At 36.9% G+C, this 19,709-nt stretch overlaps 1 protein-coding gene across 5 annotated transcripts in view; it reads left to right on the forward strand.

Moving 5' to 3' along the window:
- The window catches only part of ROCK1 (Rho associated coiled-coil containing protein kinase 1), an 82,184-nt gene that overhangs the window by 24,318 nt on the left and 38,157 nt on the right, over positions 1-19,709 (forward strand). For all 5 annotated transcript variants that reach the window (XR_007376111.1, XR_007376112.1, XM_048940695.1 and 2 more), the window contains exons 3-11: positions 6,100-6,181; positions 9,901-10,001; positions 10,835-10,972; positions 12,195-12,370; positions 15,442-15,526; positions 17,050-17,194; positions 17,478-17,616; positions 18,820-18,911; positions 19,132-19,291. Coding sequence is in view for 3 of the 5 variants with exons in the window: in XM_048940695.1 (XP_048796652.1) it covers positions 6,100-6,181; positions 9,901-10,001; positions 10,835-10,972; positions 12,195-12,370; positions 15,442-15,526; positions 17,050-17,194; positions 17,478-17,616; positions 18,820-18,911; positions 19,132-19,291 (1,118 nt within the window). In the remaining 2 variants the exon portion in view is untranslated. The remainder of the gene's footprint in view (positions 1-6,099; positions 6,182-9,900; positions 10,002-10,834; positions 10,973-12,194; positions 12,371-15,441; positions 15,527-17,049; positions 17,195-17,477; positions 17,617-18,819; positions 18,912-19,131; positions 19,292-19,709) is intronic.

Genomic DNA, 19,709 nt, shown 5'->3' on the forward strand with positions numbered 1-19,709 from the left:
GGTCATTTAGGTTGAAGGGAGCTCTGCAGCTTGTCTAGTCCAGCGTCCCATCACAAGCAGAGTCAGCTGGAACAGGCTGCCTGGGATCGTGCCCAGTTAGATTCTCAGGATCTCTGCGGGGATGTTGGGCAACCTGTTCCAGTGTTTGACCACACTTACAGGTGTGCTTTATTACTAATTTTTCTTCAGATGAAATCTCATGTTTTAATTTCTTTGCCTCCTGCCCTGTCAGTGGATACCACTATTGGTCTTTCTCTTTTTCATCCCCTTCTGTTTCATACACGTGGATAAGATCTTCATGAGCCTTCATTTCTCTGGCTCGCTCTCTCTCAGCCTCTCAGGACAGTGCGTTAGTCGCCTATATGGCCTTCTTCTGGATTTGCTCTCTCTGGAGGGCCCCAGAACTGGGTTCAACAGTGCAGGTGTGACTTCACCAGAGCTGAGTGGTGGGCAGGGATCACCTCTCCTGTCCTGGTGGCAGTGCTGTAGGTATCACAGCCCAGGGTGCTAGTGGCTGCCTTGTAGCTGGTCAGTGCTCAGCACGTACTGGTGGCAGGAGCATTTCCTCCCCAGGTGTGGGGCTTGGCATCTGCCTGTGCTGAAGTTCACAATGCTGTCAATTTATCCAGCCTTTCCAGGTCCCTTTAACAATACAAAGATCTGATGATGCAGTTCAGAGAAACATGTTTTTTCTTTCCCTGTGGAGTCGAGTTACTACTTTTTGTGCACGTTTGCAGGTAGGATATAAAAACTCACTTCTCCCGCTACTGTCCCTATTGACATTTCAGCACAGATCATGTATATACATTTTGTAATGTAGGACATGTTGAAAAATTATGATGGACCCACAAGGATAAAGTTCAGTCAGATTTGTTGGTTTAAAGTATGGGAGGAAGCTCTAGTACTATAGAAATAAACAGGAAAATAGTTACAATGCGGGGAACTAAAATATGGATGGTGAGAGTTGTTTGCTCTGAAGACTTACTGTGCTCTCTCCAAAAAAGGAAAAGTAGCAAAGACTGTAAAATTGGATAACTGCCAGTCAGTCTGAGGAATGCAACTTTTGTATGCTGATAACACTCACTAGGTTTCTTAGTTGTCTGAATGATAGATAAACCAACAGTTGTCTCAGTAGCTGTCCTTCATCTGGGTTTATTCATTTTTTTTTTGTCACACACTTCCATTAGGTACGTAGTAATAAAATGTGTATGAAGTTAAATAATAATAAAAATTAGAAATAATCCTGTGGCCGTATCCTGATAATGTAGGTCATGTATGTTTGACTTTATATCACTTAAATGTGGTGACAATGTGTTTTGCCACACTGGATTTGCTTGATGGAGTTTGAGTTGTTTTAACACTAAATTTCACTGTAAAAATTGCATTAAAGTTTATTTCTTATGTCTGAATAAAAACAGTATTACAGATACTGTAATGAGTTCTGGGGTTAAGGAGTGTTTTTACAAAGTGAGACAGCTCACTGCAGTCATGGTGGGACTGATAGCTTGATTTGGGAACGCTTTGGGATGAGGTCAAAACTTTGTGAGTAGAGCAGTACCAGCTGACGTGGGACTGCTTACTGCAGGAAACAAACACACTGTGAAGGAATCTTAATGAAAAGACATTCATAATACATATTAATGTATTGAAATTCAATTATGAATTATCGAATTATGAAATTCAAAGCTAATAAAATATGTAATTAATATGTATGCTAATGATGCATGCTATTGTTTTCTATATGTATAGAAAAACTGAATGGAAAGTAAAGAAATCTGTCTGCATGCCTCTTAATGAAAATGCATACAGGATTTTTCATACTGGAGTCCTTCCTTAGAGCGTTCTAGAAAAGGTCTTTGTACAAATTGACAAAAAACAAACAAACAAACAGAGACTGGTTAATATTTATCCATCTCTTTTTTTTTTTTTTTTTTGCTTGATGGTGACTCATTAAGACATGGAGCATTTTTGTGTGTAACCTTTCTGTTTTTCTACATTGCTATTTAAAACTGTTTCGACAGCAGTAAGGAAGATGTTGAACGTATAATGTTTTTTCTTCTTTCCTTGAAATAAAACAAACAACTTGGGGGGAATGCAGGAGCACCCAGCCCCAGCAACAGAACAAATGAGCCCGTGTGTGTTAAGATGGGGAGCACCTTAACTCCTGTTTGTGGAAGAAAGTCATATTTTGCAGACCTACCATAGGTCCTTGAGGGGATTAGCGAGTATGAGGCAAACAAAAAACATTTGATAAGGCTCTTCATTTCAGATTTTTATCAAAAATAAGTTGCTCTCGGATGGGGTTGTTTGTGGATGAGTGAATAAATTAAGAGTTGGCCATCGGCTCACTCAACAGAGAGATCAGTAGTGGTGTATAACAGGCTTGTGGTATTTCTCAGAAATAAGTGATCCAAAGTGGTGAATAATGAGGGGATTTATGCTAAAAGGGTAGTGAAAACTTAAAGCAGAACAAAGAAAAAATCATTATTTGCTGGTGCCTGGATGGTTAAAAGCAGTAGGTGAAATTCAGCATGGGAGGATAAACTCTGATCTTTGTTGAGTGTTGAACTAGATTTGGCTTATAGTACCTGGTTGCATAAAAGAATCAGTGCAGTGCACAGTGGCAGTCCGAATTACTCAGATAATGCAGTTATTAACTTAGTGAAGAGCAGAAACAGGAGATACTGTGCTGTAGTTTATGCTTTTGGAGTGAACACAACTGAAATACTATTTATGGTTTTCCCTCCAGTTCAAAAAAGGAGGATGAGAAACAAAACATTGGGTGACGGTGGGACTTGAAATACAATTCATACAAGGATAATTGGAAAAGAAAAGGCTGAAGGGGAAGTGATGGAAGTGTGTGAAATTGAGGTGGAGGAGCTGGGTAGTCATCATTACTTTTGTGGCTGAGACATGGTGACAAAATACACAAAATGAAGTATGCTTTCATGTACCCTTTAGGGTGTGGAGTTATTTATGTGATGCTGTAACTGCTAAACACTTAGATAGAGCAATGAGGGAAAAATTACTGAAGAAAATTGTAGTTTGCTATTAAATACAGCAATGCAATTTCTGACGTATACCAAAAAGGCACTGCTATATGCTGGACTTGTTCATGTCCTCTCTCCTAGACATCCTTGTTCTCCTCTTTGGAGACAGCATTTGAGTTCAGAGCGATCTTCCAGTTGACTCTCTTAGAGCTTAGGTTTAGTTGAAAACACCTCCAGGCTGTAAATGGTGAGATGTACTGGCTGTGCTGTGTTTAAAGATATGTATCGAAACCGGGTTTTTCCCATTGGTATGGTTTCAATATCACGAAAACATCTTGTTTATTTTAATAAACAGCATCTGATTACTGTAATTGAAGAGGAGGAGATGTGGCTCCCATAGGTCTTGAAGGAAAGATATTCCTTCCTGTCTGTATCAGGTAGGGGTCAGGTGGCACATTGAGCAAGATGGAAACAGGAGAGCCAAGTTCTCTTTGCAGTTATCAGCAATAATGGTTGTGTCTCCTTTCACTTGACCTTGTTTCTCCAGTTCTCGCTGTAACTCTGTCCTATGTTCCTGTCTCTGTCACCTGTGCCTCTTCTGCTGGGCTTTGCCTTCTCCCTGTCTGCTTCTCCCTGTTCCTTCTCCAGCAGTAGCACTTGAAATAGCTCTTAGTTCTCTGGATGTTGTAGCAAAGGGGGGTTACTGTTAAAGAGACTGTTGTAAGAAGCTGCTTGTCTCCAACACCGTTAGGTGTCCTTTGTGTGATTTTGAAGTGTGATTTGATGTGAACATGAGATCATCAAGTAGTTTGAATTTGTCTTGCAAAGTTTATTTTTTTTTAAGTGTTTTACTTGAGAGAATTCACTCAAAGATCTGAAAGGGAACATTTCCGTGGTTCACTCTGATTTAAACAATTCTGAAAGTTTGCTGTGGCTTGTTAAATGTGAATTCCCCACTCTCGTCTTGACTTCGGAACTTTATTAAAAGGCACACACGCACCTGACAGACCAATGAAGCTGTGACACTTTGAATACTTAGCAATTTTTTTTTCTGGGTAAAGTCATATTTTAATTTAGAATGAAAAAAGTCATGATGCAAATTAAGACTGATGTTAAAAATGTGTAAATATTTCCATTAGTCTTAGCTTCTTGTAGTCACTTTTTAACGTTCTTGTGCCCCAGAAGGAAAAAAATGAAGTGTGTCAGTACTTAGTTGGTTTCTCTCCCAAAGCTACCAAAAAGGTGAAATTCTCTGGTGGTTTTTCTGGGTGTTTACTGTGCATCTTTGAAAAAGGCATCTTTTAGTAGGATACAAAATATTTCTGACCAAGTTGCATTTGATCTAGCGCTATTTCCCAATCTGGTTGGAGTCCAAGCTGTAATTGGCCTCCTACTCTCTTGTTTATATTTCTGATCCATTAGTATGTCTTCGTGGTTGTTGTTTGCTTTCCTTTCTTCTCATCAGTATAAGTTCAAAACAACGGGCCTTTAATACACTCAAGATGCAAAACCTGACTTTAAGGGCTGTGAAAATATTGTGATAATTGATTTGACTGTTTTTTTGTTCTCATTGTAATGCTTCTTAGAGTTCCAGCTAAGCCATTCTTATGGAGAGCTAACTTAACCTAGCAATGTTTCAATGAAATTAACAAAATGAATAGCGTCCAGCCTTTAATATAGCTCTGATTAGCCTTGTATTTTTAGTTCCTTACCCATGGTTTTGAATACCATCATGATTTTACTGCTTGTTTTCATTACATCTGAGATATTTCTATCTCAGTAAATTTAAAATGAGGATTGCAAGCCTATAAATAGTTTAGATAGGTAGTGTTTGGTTTGCATAGCTTATAAACTCTTATAGACTGATTTGAATAAACAGGTTGGAATTTGATGTGAGGAACCAAAGGCAATTTTTTAATATACATCAAACACATTCTTCTAATAAATATTCTTGTAAAGTAAGCTTTCAGAAAGCTTGCTCTGTAATATTTTTTCAAGCAGAGTTACCTGAGGGATGAAGCAGTTAGGACTGATGGATCAACTTTCAATCGTGTATTGCATAATTGCATAGAAGTAAACAACAGCCAAACCCAGGTCTGATCAGATCCAAACTGATCAGTTCAAAGGTGTCTGATCTAGGAGCTTACTCCAGCAGGTCAGTAGTAGGTGGTGTGGGCATGTAGGTGGCAGTAGGGCATGTAAGTAGCAGTACTTTCCTGGCACGCTTTGCTTGCATCCAGTGGTTTGTATTCCATGGCTTTCCTATCCATTGGCTTTCTTGTTACCTAGCTGATGAGTGCTATGTGTGTAATTCACAAGGTCTTCCTAGAATACTTGATTGTTTTTCATTAGATGCTGTATCTGTGGTTTTCAGCCAACACATTTTTGTTTAGTTTTTCTCTGAGGAGGTGTAAACCACCAAAGCGTAATACATGCCTGTTGTAAAATTAAGACCATAAACTTTAAGACAAAGTTTATGGCACTTAACAAGACCTTTAAAATGTAGGATTTATTTATTTACTTATTTATTTGGTTCATGGCAATGTATTTGGTGAAAAATCAGTGAAATTGCATTTGTTCACAAAATTAAATTTGCACCTTGTAAATATATTATCTTCATTGCTGTGATTAAAAAAGATGGAGAGGTTTGGGTGGTAGGGGGCCTGACTCTTGGAATTAACCTTTTTTCCTGTTGCCATTCAGTGATTAGGTGCTTGCTGCATGGTATGTTGTCATTTCTTAGCATTAATCAACCTCGTTAGAATTTTCATAGTTCTAATGAAGGTTTTCTAAACATGAAAACCTTAAAAAAAAGAAAAAAATAGTACTACTGTAAATGTGGTGCTAATGAAGGTGAGTAATTTGTACAAGTGTATTCGTTTTGAGATGAACAAAGATTAAGTTTCAACCCTGGCCATTGGAAGAGGAGTAACAGCTATTTTGTTTGTCCTTTAGAGATGTGCAGTAGCTAATTGAATCATTAAGTAAATGTGAATAATTTTGTTTGTATGGAAAATCGATAAGAACAGCCATTTTAATCTCATCTCTCTGGCTAGCAGAAAGTGTATTTTCCCAAACATTTAATTTTGCTTTTATTGTTTTTCTTCAGGATGGATTAGATGCTTTGGTGTATGACTTGGATTTTCCTGCCTTGCGAAAAAACAAAAACATTGATAACTTCTTAAACAGGTGTAAGTATTTAATATTGTGGTTACTAACTGGGATTAGAAATACCAACTGAAATAAAAGAATTTGTTGTTGCATCTTGAAATCCTTTGAGAAGTCCTTAGAGATTTTGAGTGCAAGGTGTTCTAATAGTCACATTTGTTTATTTACCAGTCAGTACTGACACAGTTACTAGTAGAAATCTAATCCCCAGCAAATGAATGTTCAAGTTTGCTAATGTAAGTGATGTTGTATTCAGTATCACAGAACCTTTAAAGAGAAAGGCCTGTTTCTTTGTTCTTGGCAACTTTTTGGATTCCTGTAGCTTGCTGTGTAATATCATGTACTAATGTACTTAAAGCAATTAGCAGTAAAATGACGTAATGTGTGCAGTGTCAAGAAATCATACTGAAGTGTTCACTGACAGACTGGAGCATTTGTTCCATACTACAAAAGGTCTCTTTACTCTATCCAATACTCTATAGATGCTGTATTTACATATTCATCAGTTTAGAATTATTTTTTTTATATATGCACAATTGTTAGGTCACCATGGTAGCTTCCTTGATTTTTAAAGGAATTAGCAGGTAAAAAATAATCCGTTTTATTATCTAGACAGAAAAAAGAAAAGGGAAGAAAATGTTATAAACATTTTGTTGGTTTTTTTTCTTATTTTACAACTGGGAGATAGCAGTGCCCTATTACACTTTCTTGTTAATTCTGTTCCCTGTTGGGTTTTTTTGGAAAGAATTTCAAAATTCACATACCTTCAGGTTAATTTTACTCTTATCATAGAATCACAAGGCTGGAAAGCACCTATAGATCATCTAGTCCAACCATCCTCCTATCAACATTACTGCCCATTAAGCTACTAAACCATATCTTGTAGCTCCTCATCCAGATGCCGCTTGATCACTGCCAGGGCCGGCAACTCCACCACCTCCCTGGGCAGCCATTCCAGTGCCTGACCACCCTCTGAGAGAAAAAGTTTTTCCTCATGTCTAACCTAAACCTCCTCTGGTACAATTGTGGCCATTTCCTTAGGTCCTGTTTGTTGCCTGGGAGAAGAGGCCAAATCCCTCCTCATCACAACCTTCTTTCAAGAAGTTGTAGAGTGTGATGAGGTCTCCTCTGAGCCTCCTCTTCTCCACACTAAACAATCCCAGCTCTCTCAGCTGCTTCCCTACTTGTGCTGTAAACCCCTCACTCCTTAGGAAATAATATTATTTATCATATTGCTCTCTATTTTTTCACAACAAGATATCCTTCTCAGTAATAATATTCTTAATGAATAATGTTGATTCTACTGATAGAAGCATTGCCTGCTTTTCATATCTAAAAGCAAAATAAAACACAAAAAGCACATCATTTAAGAGCAAAGTCTTTTACAGTTTACCAAACAGATAAATTCTGGAAATGATGGCAGAGGTCTTTCCTGATTCTAGACATACTGCTGTCTGTGGATAGAATGGGCAAAGCTTAGAATTAAATTAAGTTTTATTAGATTTTTACAAGCTTAAACATTGTAATTGAATGTTGTAATAACCAACTTTTATGACAAATGCAAAGTAATTTCATTAAAATAACCTGATTTTTGTCTTTGCTTCATTGAAATTGGTTTAAGTCACAATAATGAACTGGTGGATTTCATTTTATTTCCTATCTGTGCCAGTGTAAGCCCATTTGATGTGGTCTGTGGTTCAGCATGCAAGTCAGGCACTCCAGCAACCAGCTTACATCTAATGTTAAACTTCTCACAGTTCAAGCTGTGTTTGAGTTTGTACACGCTGTTATGCACACATATTGTATACTCAGTTATTTGCAGAGAAGGTGTGGTGAAACTGCTGGAGAAAGGAGAAGTTGGATTAGGCAAAGGAAATTCTTATTTCAAAACATAATTTGAATGCAGTTTTTAAGAATAGTGAAATTGTCAGAAAGTTTCAGAAGATCTTCGCTTTAGCGTTTGGTGATGAGTGAAGGAAAGGAAAATGTCTGTTCACGGTCTGAGAATGAGTGTCTTGTAGGTGTAAATTATTCTGTGTAAAATGTAACCTGAAGGAATTTAAGGGTAGAGAACAGACCAAATTATTTCAGCTTCAGACTGCTTTTAGAGATGTAATTTTGCTGTCATTGCTGGAATATGAAAACAAGCTGTGTGCCTGTGAGCAGTGACCTTAAAGGGAATGGTGAAATCTAGTTTACCTCAAAATTCTGAGTTAAATAAATAAACAAACTCCTTTATGTAACCTACGACATGCAGGCACTTTTTATTGATTAATAGAAAACCATTAAAAAGTATCTTTTTGCAGTATTAGCTATCCAAATAGCTTACTCCATTATTGTACAACTTCGTTGTGGTCATTTACATTACAAATAAAATCAGAGCTTGCTTTATTTTCTAGAGAACATGCTGTTAGGAGATGCTTAGACAGTAAGTTAACAGTCATTGGAAAATCATTGTCATGGACTGGATGATCTTGAAGGTCTTTTCCAGCCTCAGTGATTCTATGATTCTGTAAGAATTGCTGCACTTCAGTTCTCTGCAGTCCCACCCATCTGCTGCCATAGGTCAGTTTTTGCAATTTGCAAATAAGGCAATGCATTTTATTTTAAATTACTGAATATTTTGATCCTTGTATGAAATATTTTGTCAGAATTTACAGTTTGAACATAGTTTGTTGGAATCAGCTAGGGTCACATTGCATTGTAAGGGATGGCTCCACCATAGTGGTTTGATAGAGTATTTCTTCAGACAAAACTGCGTTTGCTCCTGTAGAATAATAAAATCTTGATTTAATTGCACATATGCCACTTTTGTTTTAGGTAATGGCAGTGTATGCTGCAATCAAATGGTAGTTTTCTGTTGTCTGCCAAGTCTTTTTTTTTTTAAACATGAACTATAGAATTGACATTTCTCTTTTCTCTTCCCTTGTATTTCTTTCCAAGCTTTGCTGTTAGGTCTAGAATATTATTTTTGAAAGTAAAATGATGTTGTATAACTTGTTTTATTAGAAGTATTTTAGTATCTGTTCCTTCTTTTTAGAAATACTGAAACTTGAAGCTTTTCCATGTAATCTCATGCCAGTGTTGACCCACATGGATTAAAATAGACCGTTATAATCTTTGACCAAATTTGGAATTAGAATATCTGCCCACTGGGAGTTGGTAAATTATTGTAGTTTATAGAATGACAGGTTTATATAAATAATTACCATGATTCCCACTGCGTGTTTTAAATTAAAATCTTCTTTTTACAGTAAAATGAATAATGAAAGTGCAGAATTCTGAAAGGTTTTTAAAAATAGTTTAAGTGTCTCTTATGTATACTTAATAACATTTTCTCAGATGTATTGCATAGTTATCCAGAAATAGTCTTTTAAAACCGATCTACTTACAAGCAAGATCATGCTGGATACGAGATTTTCGCATAGCTGCTTTTTTTTTTTTTTTTTTTTGGTAATATAATTATTTAGAAAAAAATATTTAGAAAAAAATGCCAAGTGAAGGATATCCAGTAACTTGAGTGTACCATCATTCTTATATTATGTTTATGTCAGGTTTGGTTACTACAGTAATGAGAGTGAGGTCATGCATTCTGCAGGGAAGTTTCCAATAGGGAAGTAGGTTAAAATCCAAATCCCCTCTTTAAGGAGTTTATCTTTCAATAATGTTGAAAAATTAAAATAAGAGGTGAATGAGTTTAATCAATTTGATGCATATGAAATGTGAATTTTCTTTCATGTAGATAAAGACACAGTAAATAAAATGAGGGATCTGCGGATGAAAGCTGAAGATTATGAAGTGGTGAAGGTCATTGGCAGAGGGGCATTTGGGGAAGTTCAGCTGGTAAGTTCTGTCGCTGTACGTTTGAATGTCTTCTGTAGCATTTGCTGATGCATCTGTTTCTGAATGCAGAGTTCAGAAGATGAAATCACATATTACATATATATGTTATATATGCATTTTGTTACACATTATATATTATATATGGAAATACATATTTCTGTATCTCCCTATCTATTTCTTTTTATCCCATGGAAATGTTTTTGAGAATTTCTGTACTCTCAATCTGCACCTGTTTGGCACTGTAAGTCATACTTCTATTAAAAAGTGGAATATATATTACTCATAATCCACAAAATCAGTCTTTGCTGGTGTATTTATGGATGCTCAAACAGTTCTTCAAGACTCAAAGAATTTCTGCCAGTTTGAGGCTTACAACTGGAGTTCTGTGGAAGTTTTTCACAGATGAGATGCGTGCTGCTGATGTTACATCAGCAACTAGACTTGTTTGTGCTGCTTTATTAAACTGAGAATTGGTGGTAGAAACTAGACATAAGCAGCAATTTTATGTTTGCTAATGATCTCTACAAATGCTAATTGTCTTACTAGTTTTTAAAAGGTGCCTCCACATGTCCTTTTAGAGATATTCGCCTGCAAGACATAAAATGATTGTTATGCCTTTGGATGCTGGAGGATAGTTCTAGCAAGTATTTAAAGAGCAATGTCAGAAAGTGCCATCTAATTATTTTGTAGGTGTGGAATATGTAATTCTCTGTGAAAGCATGACGGGTCGTATGAAATCTATTAAATAGAGTGAAGCATGAAAAGTATCCAGTTATATTCTTCCTGTATTAATGTGGGAAACTAATGTATTTTGTATGTAACTCTTGTCATAGGTAAGGCATAAATCATCAAGAAGAGTGTATGCTATGAAACTTCTGAGCAAATTTGAGATGATAAAAAGATCAGATTCTGCGTTCTTCTGGGAAGAAAGGGATATTATGGCTTTTGCTAATAGTCCCTGGGTTGTTCAGGTATAGTGAGATTCCTTTAAAAAACATTATTGGTGTAGAACAGTTCCGTTATAGTGCTGCATGACTTGTATTTTCATGGTTTAGCTTTTTAAATTCCCTTCTTTGTTACACTGATCTCTTGAAGAAATACATCACTTACAACAGGAATGCTGTTTGCAACAAATAGCATGTATTGCATTTGGTTGAGAACTGCTTTGCTTTAACAATTGCAAGATAAGCTATTCAGCTTATTCTTAGAACTCTTTGCCAGATAGAAGTTAAAACTGGTGAGCCCGCTCCATAGTAATTCTTTGAAGCAGCCCATGTAACAGAAATATGCGTAAGATGTAGCTTCTGCATATTCCATTTTCTGTATATATTTGCCTGCTCTGGTTATGTTTTCCTCATTTCAGTGTTATTACAATGTTTGGAGAGGCAGTGCTGCCTTTGAAGTTAATATGGAGGATGCCTGAAGCTATCATCATACGTTTGTGTGTGCATGTTAACACATTCGTTTAAACTGTTCTTACCCTTAAGCATGCAAATTCTTTTGTTAAGTTAGAATTAAACAAAATCGTTCAAGAGTAACCTAAAAGTCATACAAGTTTTACCGCAGTCACACCGGCAACTACATCACTTCTGTCTAGGAGTGATTGTCCAACAGGATATTTTATGATTTTCTGAAAGGTTTAAGGAGTCATATTTAAATCTACGTTCACTAATTGTGTTGAACAGAGCATCGACTACTGTAAGGGAAGTACTGCTTTTTTTGGTTGTTTTAAATTTGGATTCACTTTCTAAACAATGGATACACTGACAATAGAATAATAAATATTTAGTGATAACGCAAACAGAATCAGGAAGATGCTTGCAGTACAGTAGTTTCATGTTTACATATTTGTCAGTTGTCATTCCAGGGAGAAAGGAAGCATTATGTTCTATTATGCAATGAACTCTCTTTGGAATTATCTCAATATTTATTGCACCAGATTGTGATCTGGAAGCAGAACTCTACTGCTTACGTAGTAATATAAAAGAATGAAAAATCTGGCAGAAATTAAATTGAGATTAAGATCTTTTCAGAAAGTCTACTGGATGGTGAAAAGCTACTGCAGTAGTTCTAGCAATTCCATTACTCAGTTGACTTAGTCAGGTGGCACAAGAATTCCAGGGTTTTCCAACTAGCAAAAATGAAAGATATCTGAAGCATTCAGTGACGTGTTCTTTTATTTTCTTTTTACAGTTATTTTATGCATTCCAAGATGATCGTTACCTTTACATGGTCATGGAATACATGCCTGGTGGAGACCTTGTGAATTTAATGAGTAACTATGATGTTCCTGAGAAATGGGCAAGATTTTATACTGCTGAAGTTGTTCTTGCATTAGATGCAATTCACTCAATGGGCTTTATACACAGGTGAAAAAAAAGAATTGTTTACATAGTGTTTTAATACTGTCAGAATTTAATTGTTTAAGATAGTTTTAAAATTGCTAATGTTCCTTCTTTACTGTTGTTTCAATGTTATTCTGTGTAACAACTGCAAAAATTCTTGCTACCAGAAATTACAGATCTGAGGTGATACAGTCAAAATAAAGTTTTTCAGTTCCTCTGTTCAGAGAATAATAAAATTGTCCCACTTTACCAAGGGATGCAGACCTAAAGTGACATGAATAAGTTGACCCTAAATTAATTCATTTAACTTGGTCTAGTGGTTAGATTAACATTTAACCCAGTCTCATAGCAGGGGGATTGAAGCTAGATGATCACTGTGGTCCTTTTTAACGCAGGCCATTCTGTGATTCTATGATTTTATGATCAGCTTCATGAGAGAAAGTTGTTTGGAGAATTTGATAGTAGTACACACTATTAGTAATTACTGACTCTTAGCTCTGCATTTAGGCACTGGAATGGGCTGCCCAGGGAGGTGGTGGAGTCACCAACCCTGGAGGCGTTCAAGGAACGTTTAGATTTTGTGTTGAGGGGCATGGTTTAGTGAGAGCTGTTGGTGATAGGTGGATGCTTGGACTGGGTGATCTTGAAGGTCTTTTCCAACCTTGGCGATTCTGTGATTTAGAGCCTCACATGGCAGTAGTGACCCATTCAAAAAGAAACTGAACAAGATTAAGAAAATCTCCCAGCCACCTATTTTCTTGTAAGAGGCCAGATGGAAAACAGACAGAGAGAAAAAGAACTTAGCTTAGTTTCATGTTATCTTTTTAACCTCAGTTGTCGTCACTTGTCAGATAAATTGCGATGTTCTCTGTTGATGTTTGAACTTTTGTCTGTTTATCTAGTTAACTATGTTAACTAGAAGAATAAATTTATCAGCAGAAAATACGGGAACAGTTTGAGAAGGGCATGGTATATATTCTCAATTTGTAATTTGGTCAGATCAGCTTTAACACATTTTGTACAAAGAAAAAAAGCAAAGCATGAAGCTATTAATCCATTGCTTGAACAGGATGTAGGTGATACATCACTAATGATGTCACTATACCACATTTAATGAATGGTCAGGCAGAACCATTTGTGTGTGTGTATTGCATTCTTTAGAAAACAGACAAATGCAGTTGATTTGCAGTGCTGCTGGCTTTTCATGAAATTTTTTAAATATTTTGGGGCTGACAGTTTTTTTTTTAATTTGAGGAGTGAATGGAAACTGATGAAAATGAGGGCTGATGTAGTGGCAAAGGAAGTGGGAAGGGCTGAGGCTGCTATCTTTACCTCAGCCTTCACTTGTAAGGTCTGCTCTCAGGCCTCCTAGGTCCCTGGTGGCATAATCTGGAGGACTAAAGCATTTCTGTGACAGAGAAAGATCAAGCTGTGTCCCATGTAGGCAAATTGGGCATATACAAATCTAAGGTCAGTACGATGCACCAAAGGTTTTGAAGGAGGTGGTCATGATACTGCTGTCTGGAGTTTCTCCCTGGGGAGGAGTGGAGAAGAGGATCAGAGGACTGCAGGTTGATCAACACACTGACAGTGTCTGGGAATAGTATGGAGTATATTATCAGGAAACAGCTTCTAAGCACATGGACAAAAAGGTGACTGGGAACAGCCTGCATGGATTTACCAAGGGTAAAACTTGTCTTCTAACCTAAAGGCTTTTGATGAAGTTGTGATGGAGAGGTAGCTGGAATAGGTATACTAAATATGGCCTCAAAGGGTTTTGCTCAGTAGAATGAAGTCCAGCAGGTTGCTAGGGATTCCTTAGAAGGTTGATGAGGTCAGCACTGTTTCTATTTGCAAGTAATGTTCTCATGAGACAGAATGCACCAGTCTTCAGCGGCCCAGTGAGACTTCATATAGAAGGTAAGGCCAGACTTGAAATTGCACAGTGATGGGATTAGAGGCAGTGATGGCAGAAGTTGCAGGAAGGGTAACAGTGCTGGCAGAGGTTTCCCAGAGCCTGTGGAATCTCCTCCTTGAAGATCTTCCCTGCTCTGGGTGTCCCTGTTGGAACCAGGGTAGGGCCAGAGGACCCTGCCAACCTCAGCCTGTCTGTGAATATTTAGTTATTCGTTAGGAGATATTTTGAGTATGGCCAAATGATGGAAAAGAGTTCATGAGAGTTTGTGAAATCCCCATCCTTGAAAAAAACACAAAACTCGACTGGATTCAACCCTGGGGAACCTGAATGTGACTTTGAAGTTTAATCTCATTTCCTTAGTTGTGCTTTAATCAGGCAGTTGGCCTAAGCATGCTAGAAAAACTCCCAACTAAAATTATTCTGTGTATACTGATACATTTCCACTGTGTGCCCTGAGGTGAGGTAGTGCTAGAGCTATTCATTTCACAGTAGTGGCCTGAGTTGTTGTTTTGAAGTCCCAGAAATTTACTTCCTTCTGAAACTCATTTTATATTTCTGATTGCAGCTTCTTACTATTATTCTGCTACAGTATATTTAATACCATTAACTTTGAACTTCACCAGTTAGCTTATGGAAATTTCCTTTAAGAGAATTACCATGTGGAAAAGGGCATACAACAATGCTTCTTCTTAGCCAGAGAAATAGTTGTTCACACACACACATATTTCAAAAAGTGACATGCATTTGTTCCCTGAAAATAGAAGTGATGCAGGAGGGAAAAAAGCTGTGTTCTCAAGGTCTGATTGATAAGGTCTGATTATCTGGGAATTTGATGCATTTCTTTTTATGTAGGTGAACTGGATCTTAATGGAGATGGGTTTTAAACCACTGAGTGTTTTGGTTTTTTTTAATTATTATTTTATTTTGGAACAAGAGTAACTTCCAGATTTGTTAAATTCACTGACTTGAGACTGTGTTCCTACACTCATTATCACTTTTTAAAACATTTAGTTCCACAGTCTGCATGTAGGGCATGATACTTTAAGAAGGAAAAAATAGAGGAAATGGTATACTTTCATGTTGTTTTTCCTTGCTGTGTTACATCTAAAAATGGATGACTGCTACTGTTTTCATCAGTTAAATCGACCAATTAACACAAATGTTTTTCTCTTTTCAGAGATGTGAAGCCTGATAATATGCTGCTAGATAAAGCTGGTCATTTAAAACTAGCGGATTTTGGTACTTGTATGAAAATGAACAAGGTAGGCGCAAGTTTTTAACTTTGCTTTTCTTTTTGTAAAAGGAAAGTGTATCTGAAAGTGAAAATAAAATGAATTGAAAACTTCTTAGATGAGAGGTGTCCGAGATTCCCCTCTATTCCTGTTACTATTCTTTGTTTTGAATGATTCTTTGATTTGAAAGAATCAAAGCTGATGTCTAAGTTGTTGAATCTTGATTATACTTACTAGCATATTCTGACCTTGCAAAAAGGTGAATCTGAAAGAAACAGGTTGAAGAATATAGTGAAGTTATTTATTTTTCAAAATAAGAAGTATTTCAAGTAGTGTGGAACATTGTTGTTCCCTACACAGAGTTGATTATTTTGTCAACCTGCACCTGTGTACTAGGAAAGCGATCTGAAAGAGATGATACTTTACAAATAGAGTCTGTGTAATATACACATCATATTTTCAGTTTAGTCTAGGAGCATTGAATAAATAATTCATTTAGCTGCTTTGCTGTAAGTAAAAGGCACCAGTAAAAACCAAATGCAGGCTATGTGCACAAATTGAAAAAGCTGGCTTAAGTTACAACCAGTCCACTTCAGTGCAGTAGCAGACACATAATTTGTCTTAATTTTGTCTTAATACAGATTTTTGGGGACTGATTTTGCTCTTAACAATGGAAACTCTTGAAATACAGAAGAATATTCAAGTGCTTAAGCTTTAAGTGCCAAAAAGAAGTAAAAGCATAGGATTTTGTATATTAGTGTGAAAGAAGTAAACTTGTGTCAATCATGGTTTGCGTTCTGTTCTGTACTAAACAAAGCTAGCTGTGTGTTGAAGAGCACGAGTAAAGTAGCTCTGTGGAAGAGAAACTGTTCCATGTAGACAGGAGCTTGATACAGGTGCATTCTGGATTCACTGCGCAAGCAGCATTTGCTTTGTTGTATTTCTTATTTATCTATTTTTGTACAAGTTTTTCTACTGATCCATTTCTAGAAACAGCATAGACTTATTCTGAAAGGATCTGAATACTGGAAAGGGTGGTGTGATTTCTGCTTCAGTGTTCTAGTTGCCATCTCCGGTGTGATTACTGTGCTCTTCTGCCACTCCTTTCTCAGGAGGGTGAGGAGTGTAAAACATTCTTCTGACCTGTTACTCAATTTGAAGTCTCTGATTCAAGTTTCAGGGCCTTATCTACACTGCAGTCTTCCTGGCATTTAGGATATTGGATTGGAAGTGAAAAAGTTAATTTAGCTGGTCTTGACAGCAAAATCCTGAATGTTTGACTCTTTTACACTAACAGAGGAGCTTTCCTTGTTTACCCTAAATCCTGTCAGTATGTAAGACACTCATACTTGCTTGATCAAGTAATCCAGTGCTTTGTTCTGGATTTAGTAGGTTAGTGATTAAAAATGTATAAATACCCATTCCAAGAAGAACATTTGTTAATGAAAGTTGATGTTGATTTATCAGCATTATTTAGGCTGTGTGTACTCTTGAAAATGGCTTGCAATTTTGGCTCTTACATTTGGGCCTGGCTTTTTTTTTTCTCTTTGTAGGAAGGTATGGTACGATGTGATACAGCTGTAGGAACACCAGACTATATCTCTCCTGAAGTGTTGAAGTCCCAGGGTGGTGACGGTTATTATGGACGAGAATGTGACTGGTGGTCAGTTGGAGTTTTTTTGTATGAGATGCTTGTAGGTGAGTAGTAGGATAATAAGAATGAACTGTAGTACTTAACTCTAAGTTAAAATACCACTGTTGCTTTGACTGTTTAATGTATTACTTTCCTGCCATAAGTTGTGATTGTGACTTCATTGCTCATAAAGCATATTTTGGAAATATTCTGGCACAGTTCTCAAACACTTGTCTTTACCTGTTGTTCAGTTAGTTGCTTACATTCATTGAGTATATAAATCAAATGCTATACGTCAAATCCATAGTATTTATCTTTGTTTTCATTTTTGTCTTGTTGCTTTTTCAGGTGACACACCTTTTTATGCAGATTCTTTGGTTGGAACATACAGTAAGATTATGAACCACAAGAACTCCCTTACCTTCCCTGATGACAATGAGATCTCTAAAGAGGCAAAAAACCTTATTTGTGCCTTTTTAACTGATAGGTGAGATTTAAACTTTAATCAAAATGAAAGTAAGCTTTTGTTAAGGAAAACTATCATGTTGAAAGAACGTAAGTGTGTGTATCTCTGTATAATGTGTTGATATGGGTTTCTAAACTGCTCAGCACAAGTGGAATTTTCATTGTCTTGGTATGAACGCAGTGTAATTTAGATGCTACTGTAGTTTGATGTATGCAGTCTGAATGCAGTTCTTTTGATTGAATGTTCTCCTTTGTGGAAGTTGGATTTTGTTTGTCTCAACAACATAAGAAAGTGTTGGCCTCTTGCTTAAAGTACAGGAAGGATGTCTTAAATTTAGTCAATAAACTTTTAGAACTTCAGTCACTTAAATCTTTTAAGTCATTTTGTCTACTTTGAAATAATGTTTTGCTTAATGTGAAGTAGCAGTTACTAACCAGTGTTGCTGCAAACTGGACAAGCAGGTATCATCAGTTTTACCTTGTCCAGTCTCAGCCTGGGAGAGGAATCCCCAGTGCTTGCTAATGTCCTTTGTGGTAGCTATCATGTACAGTGGTGGAAGGGAAATGCTGCTACTGTGAATACTTCTACCTTCTAAACTTGGTTGACTATAAATATTTCTTAGTAACAGCTGCTGTGTTGTGGAGTGTCATAAGAGGCATGGGGTCCTTTGGGATGAAGCTGAAGCAAAAGGTGCATTTTGTGAGCATCCCTAATACAATCCCAGCTGCTAGTGGGCATTCAGTCCACAGGATCAGGGTAGAGACAACCCAAAGGAAGCCCCCTGGATGAAATGTGGATGTTAGGCTTTCTAATTTTGCAGATGCACTCCAGTTGTTACCATACTTCTTAGTGTTATAAGCATAGCCTTTGCTTGAGACCCAGTGCTACAAAGGACGGGGACTGTTGCATTTGCTGAACTACGTGGGATTCAAGCAGTGGCACAAACTCCTTGACAGCTGTATAGTCAGTCTGTGATGATAGAAATAGTAACAGCAGGAGTTCTTGTAGACAAGATTTAAACCAGATTTTTGTTCTGAAGTTACCTGTGGTGTTGCTGTAGTTATTTTCATATCTGAAAGCTTTGAGATATGTCTGTTTCTTGCCTTAGTTTGAGAGGTAATTATTTTCACTTTGTTGTGAGATATGCTGTAGAGTGAATCTTCTTTCTTTTGGAACGATTTATGTTGTTGTACATGCTGTACTGAAAAAAGCACCTCTTCACAGGGAAGTGAGACTGGGACGAAATGGCGTAGAAGAGATTAAACGGCATCTTTTCTTCAAAGATGATCAGTGGGCTTGGGAGACTCTCAGGGACAGTAAGTATAATGCTTTTCTCAGACACTGTGATCTGGCTTACTAATGTATCACGTTAGCAAAACAACTGCCATATTTCTTTTCAGTAGAATTTAGTCTTCCTTACTTTGTAGCAAGGAATGAGGTTTCTTAGACACCAAAGAGACATTCCTCCCAAACTCTTAACTTTTACTTGAATGATAAAATGGTTAATATGGTATAATTATTCCTTTTTTTTCCTAGCTGTAGCACCAGTTGTGCCCGACTTAAGTAGTGACATAGACACTAGTAATTTTGATGATATTGATGAAGACAAAGGAGAGGAAGAAACATTTCCCATTCCAAAAGCGTTTGTGGGCAACCAGCTTCCTTTTGTTGGATTTACGTATTACAGCAACCGTCGGTATGTACAAACAAGCAATCTAGTGATGTATTCTCTAGTCAAGACTCCTGTTTAACTCTTAGCAGTATATAAATAGAAGCCAAACAGATTTCTTACTAGTGAGTCAGAATCCTAACAAATGACACTTTGACACTTTGATAGCTAATATTTCTAGTCATCAGTATCTTAAATATCACACTGATTTTGTGAATATCTTAACTCTCTGCTAAGAATGTTGCAGAGTGGTGCAGCAGAAACTGAGCAAGAATAATTATCGTCTGTTGCTGCCATAAAGCTGCCTAGAGGGCACTGAAATATCCATGTCATCATGAATTAGGGATATGAATATCACTTTTGTTGAAAAGTTCCTAAGTTTTATACAAGGATTCCACATCACTTATGTAGTATTATGATAAATTAAAATGTCTGAACTTCTCTG

This window comes from Lagopus muta, chromosome 3, assembly GCF_023343835.1.
Source record: "Lagopus muta isolate bLagMut1 chromosome 3, bLagMut1 primary, whole genome shotgun sequence".
Taxonomy (NCBI): domain Eukaryota; kingdom Metazoa; phylum Chordata; class Aves; order Galliformes; family Phasianidae; genus Lagopus; species Lagopus muta.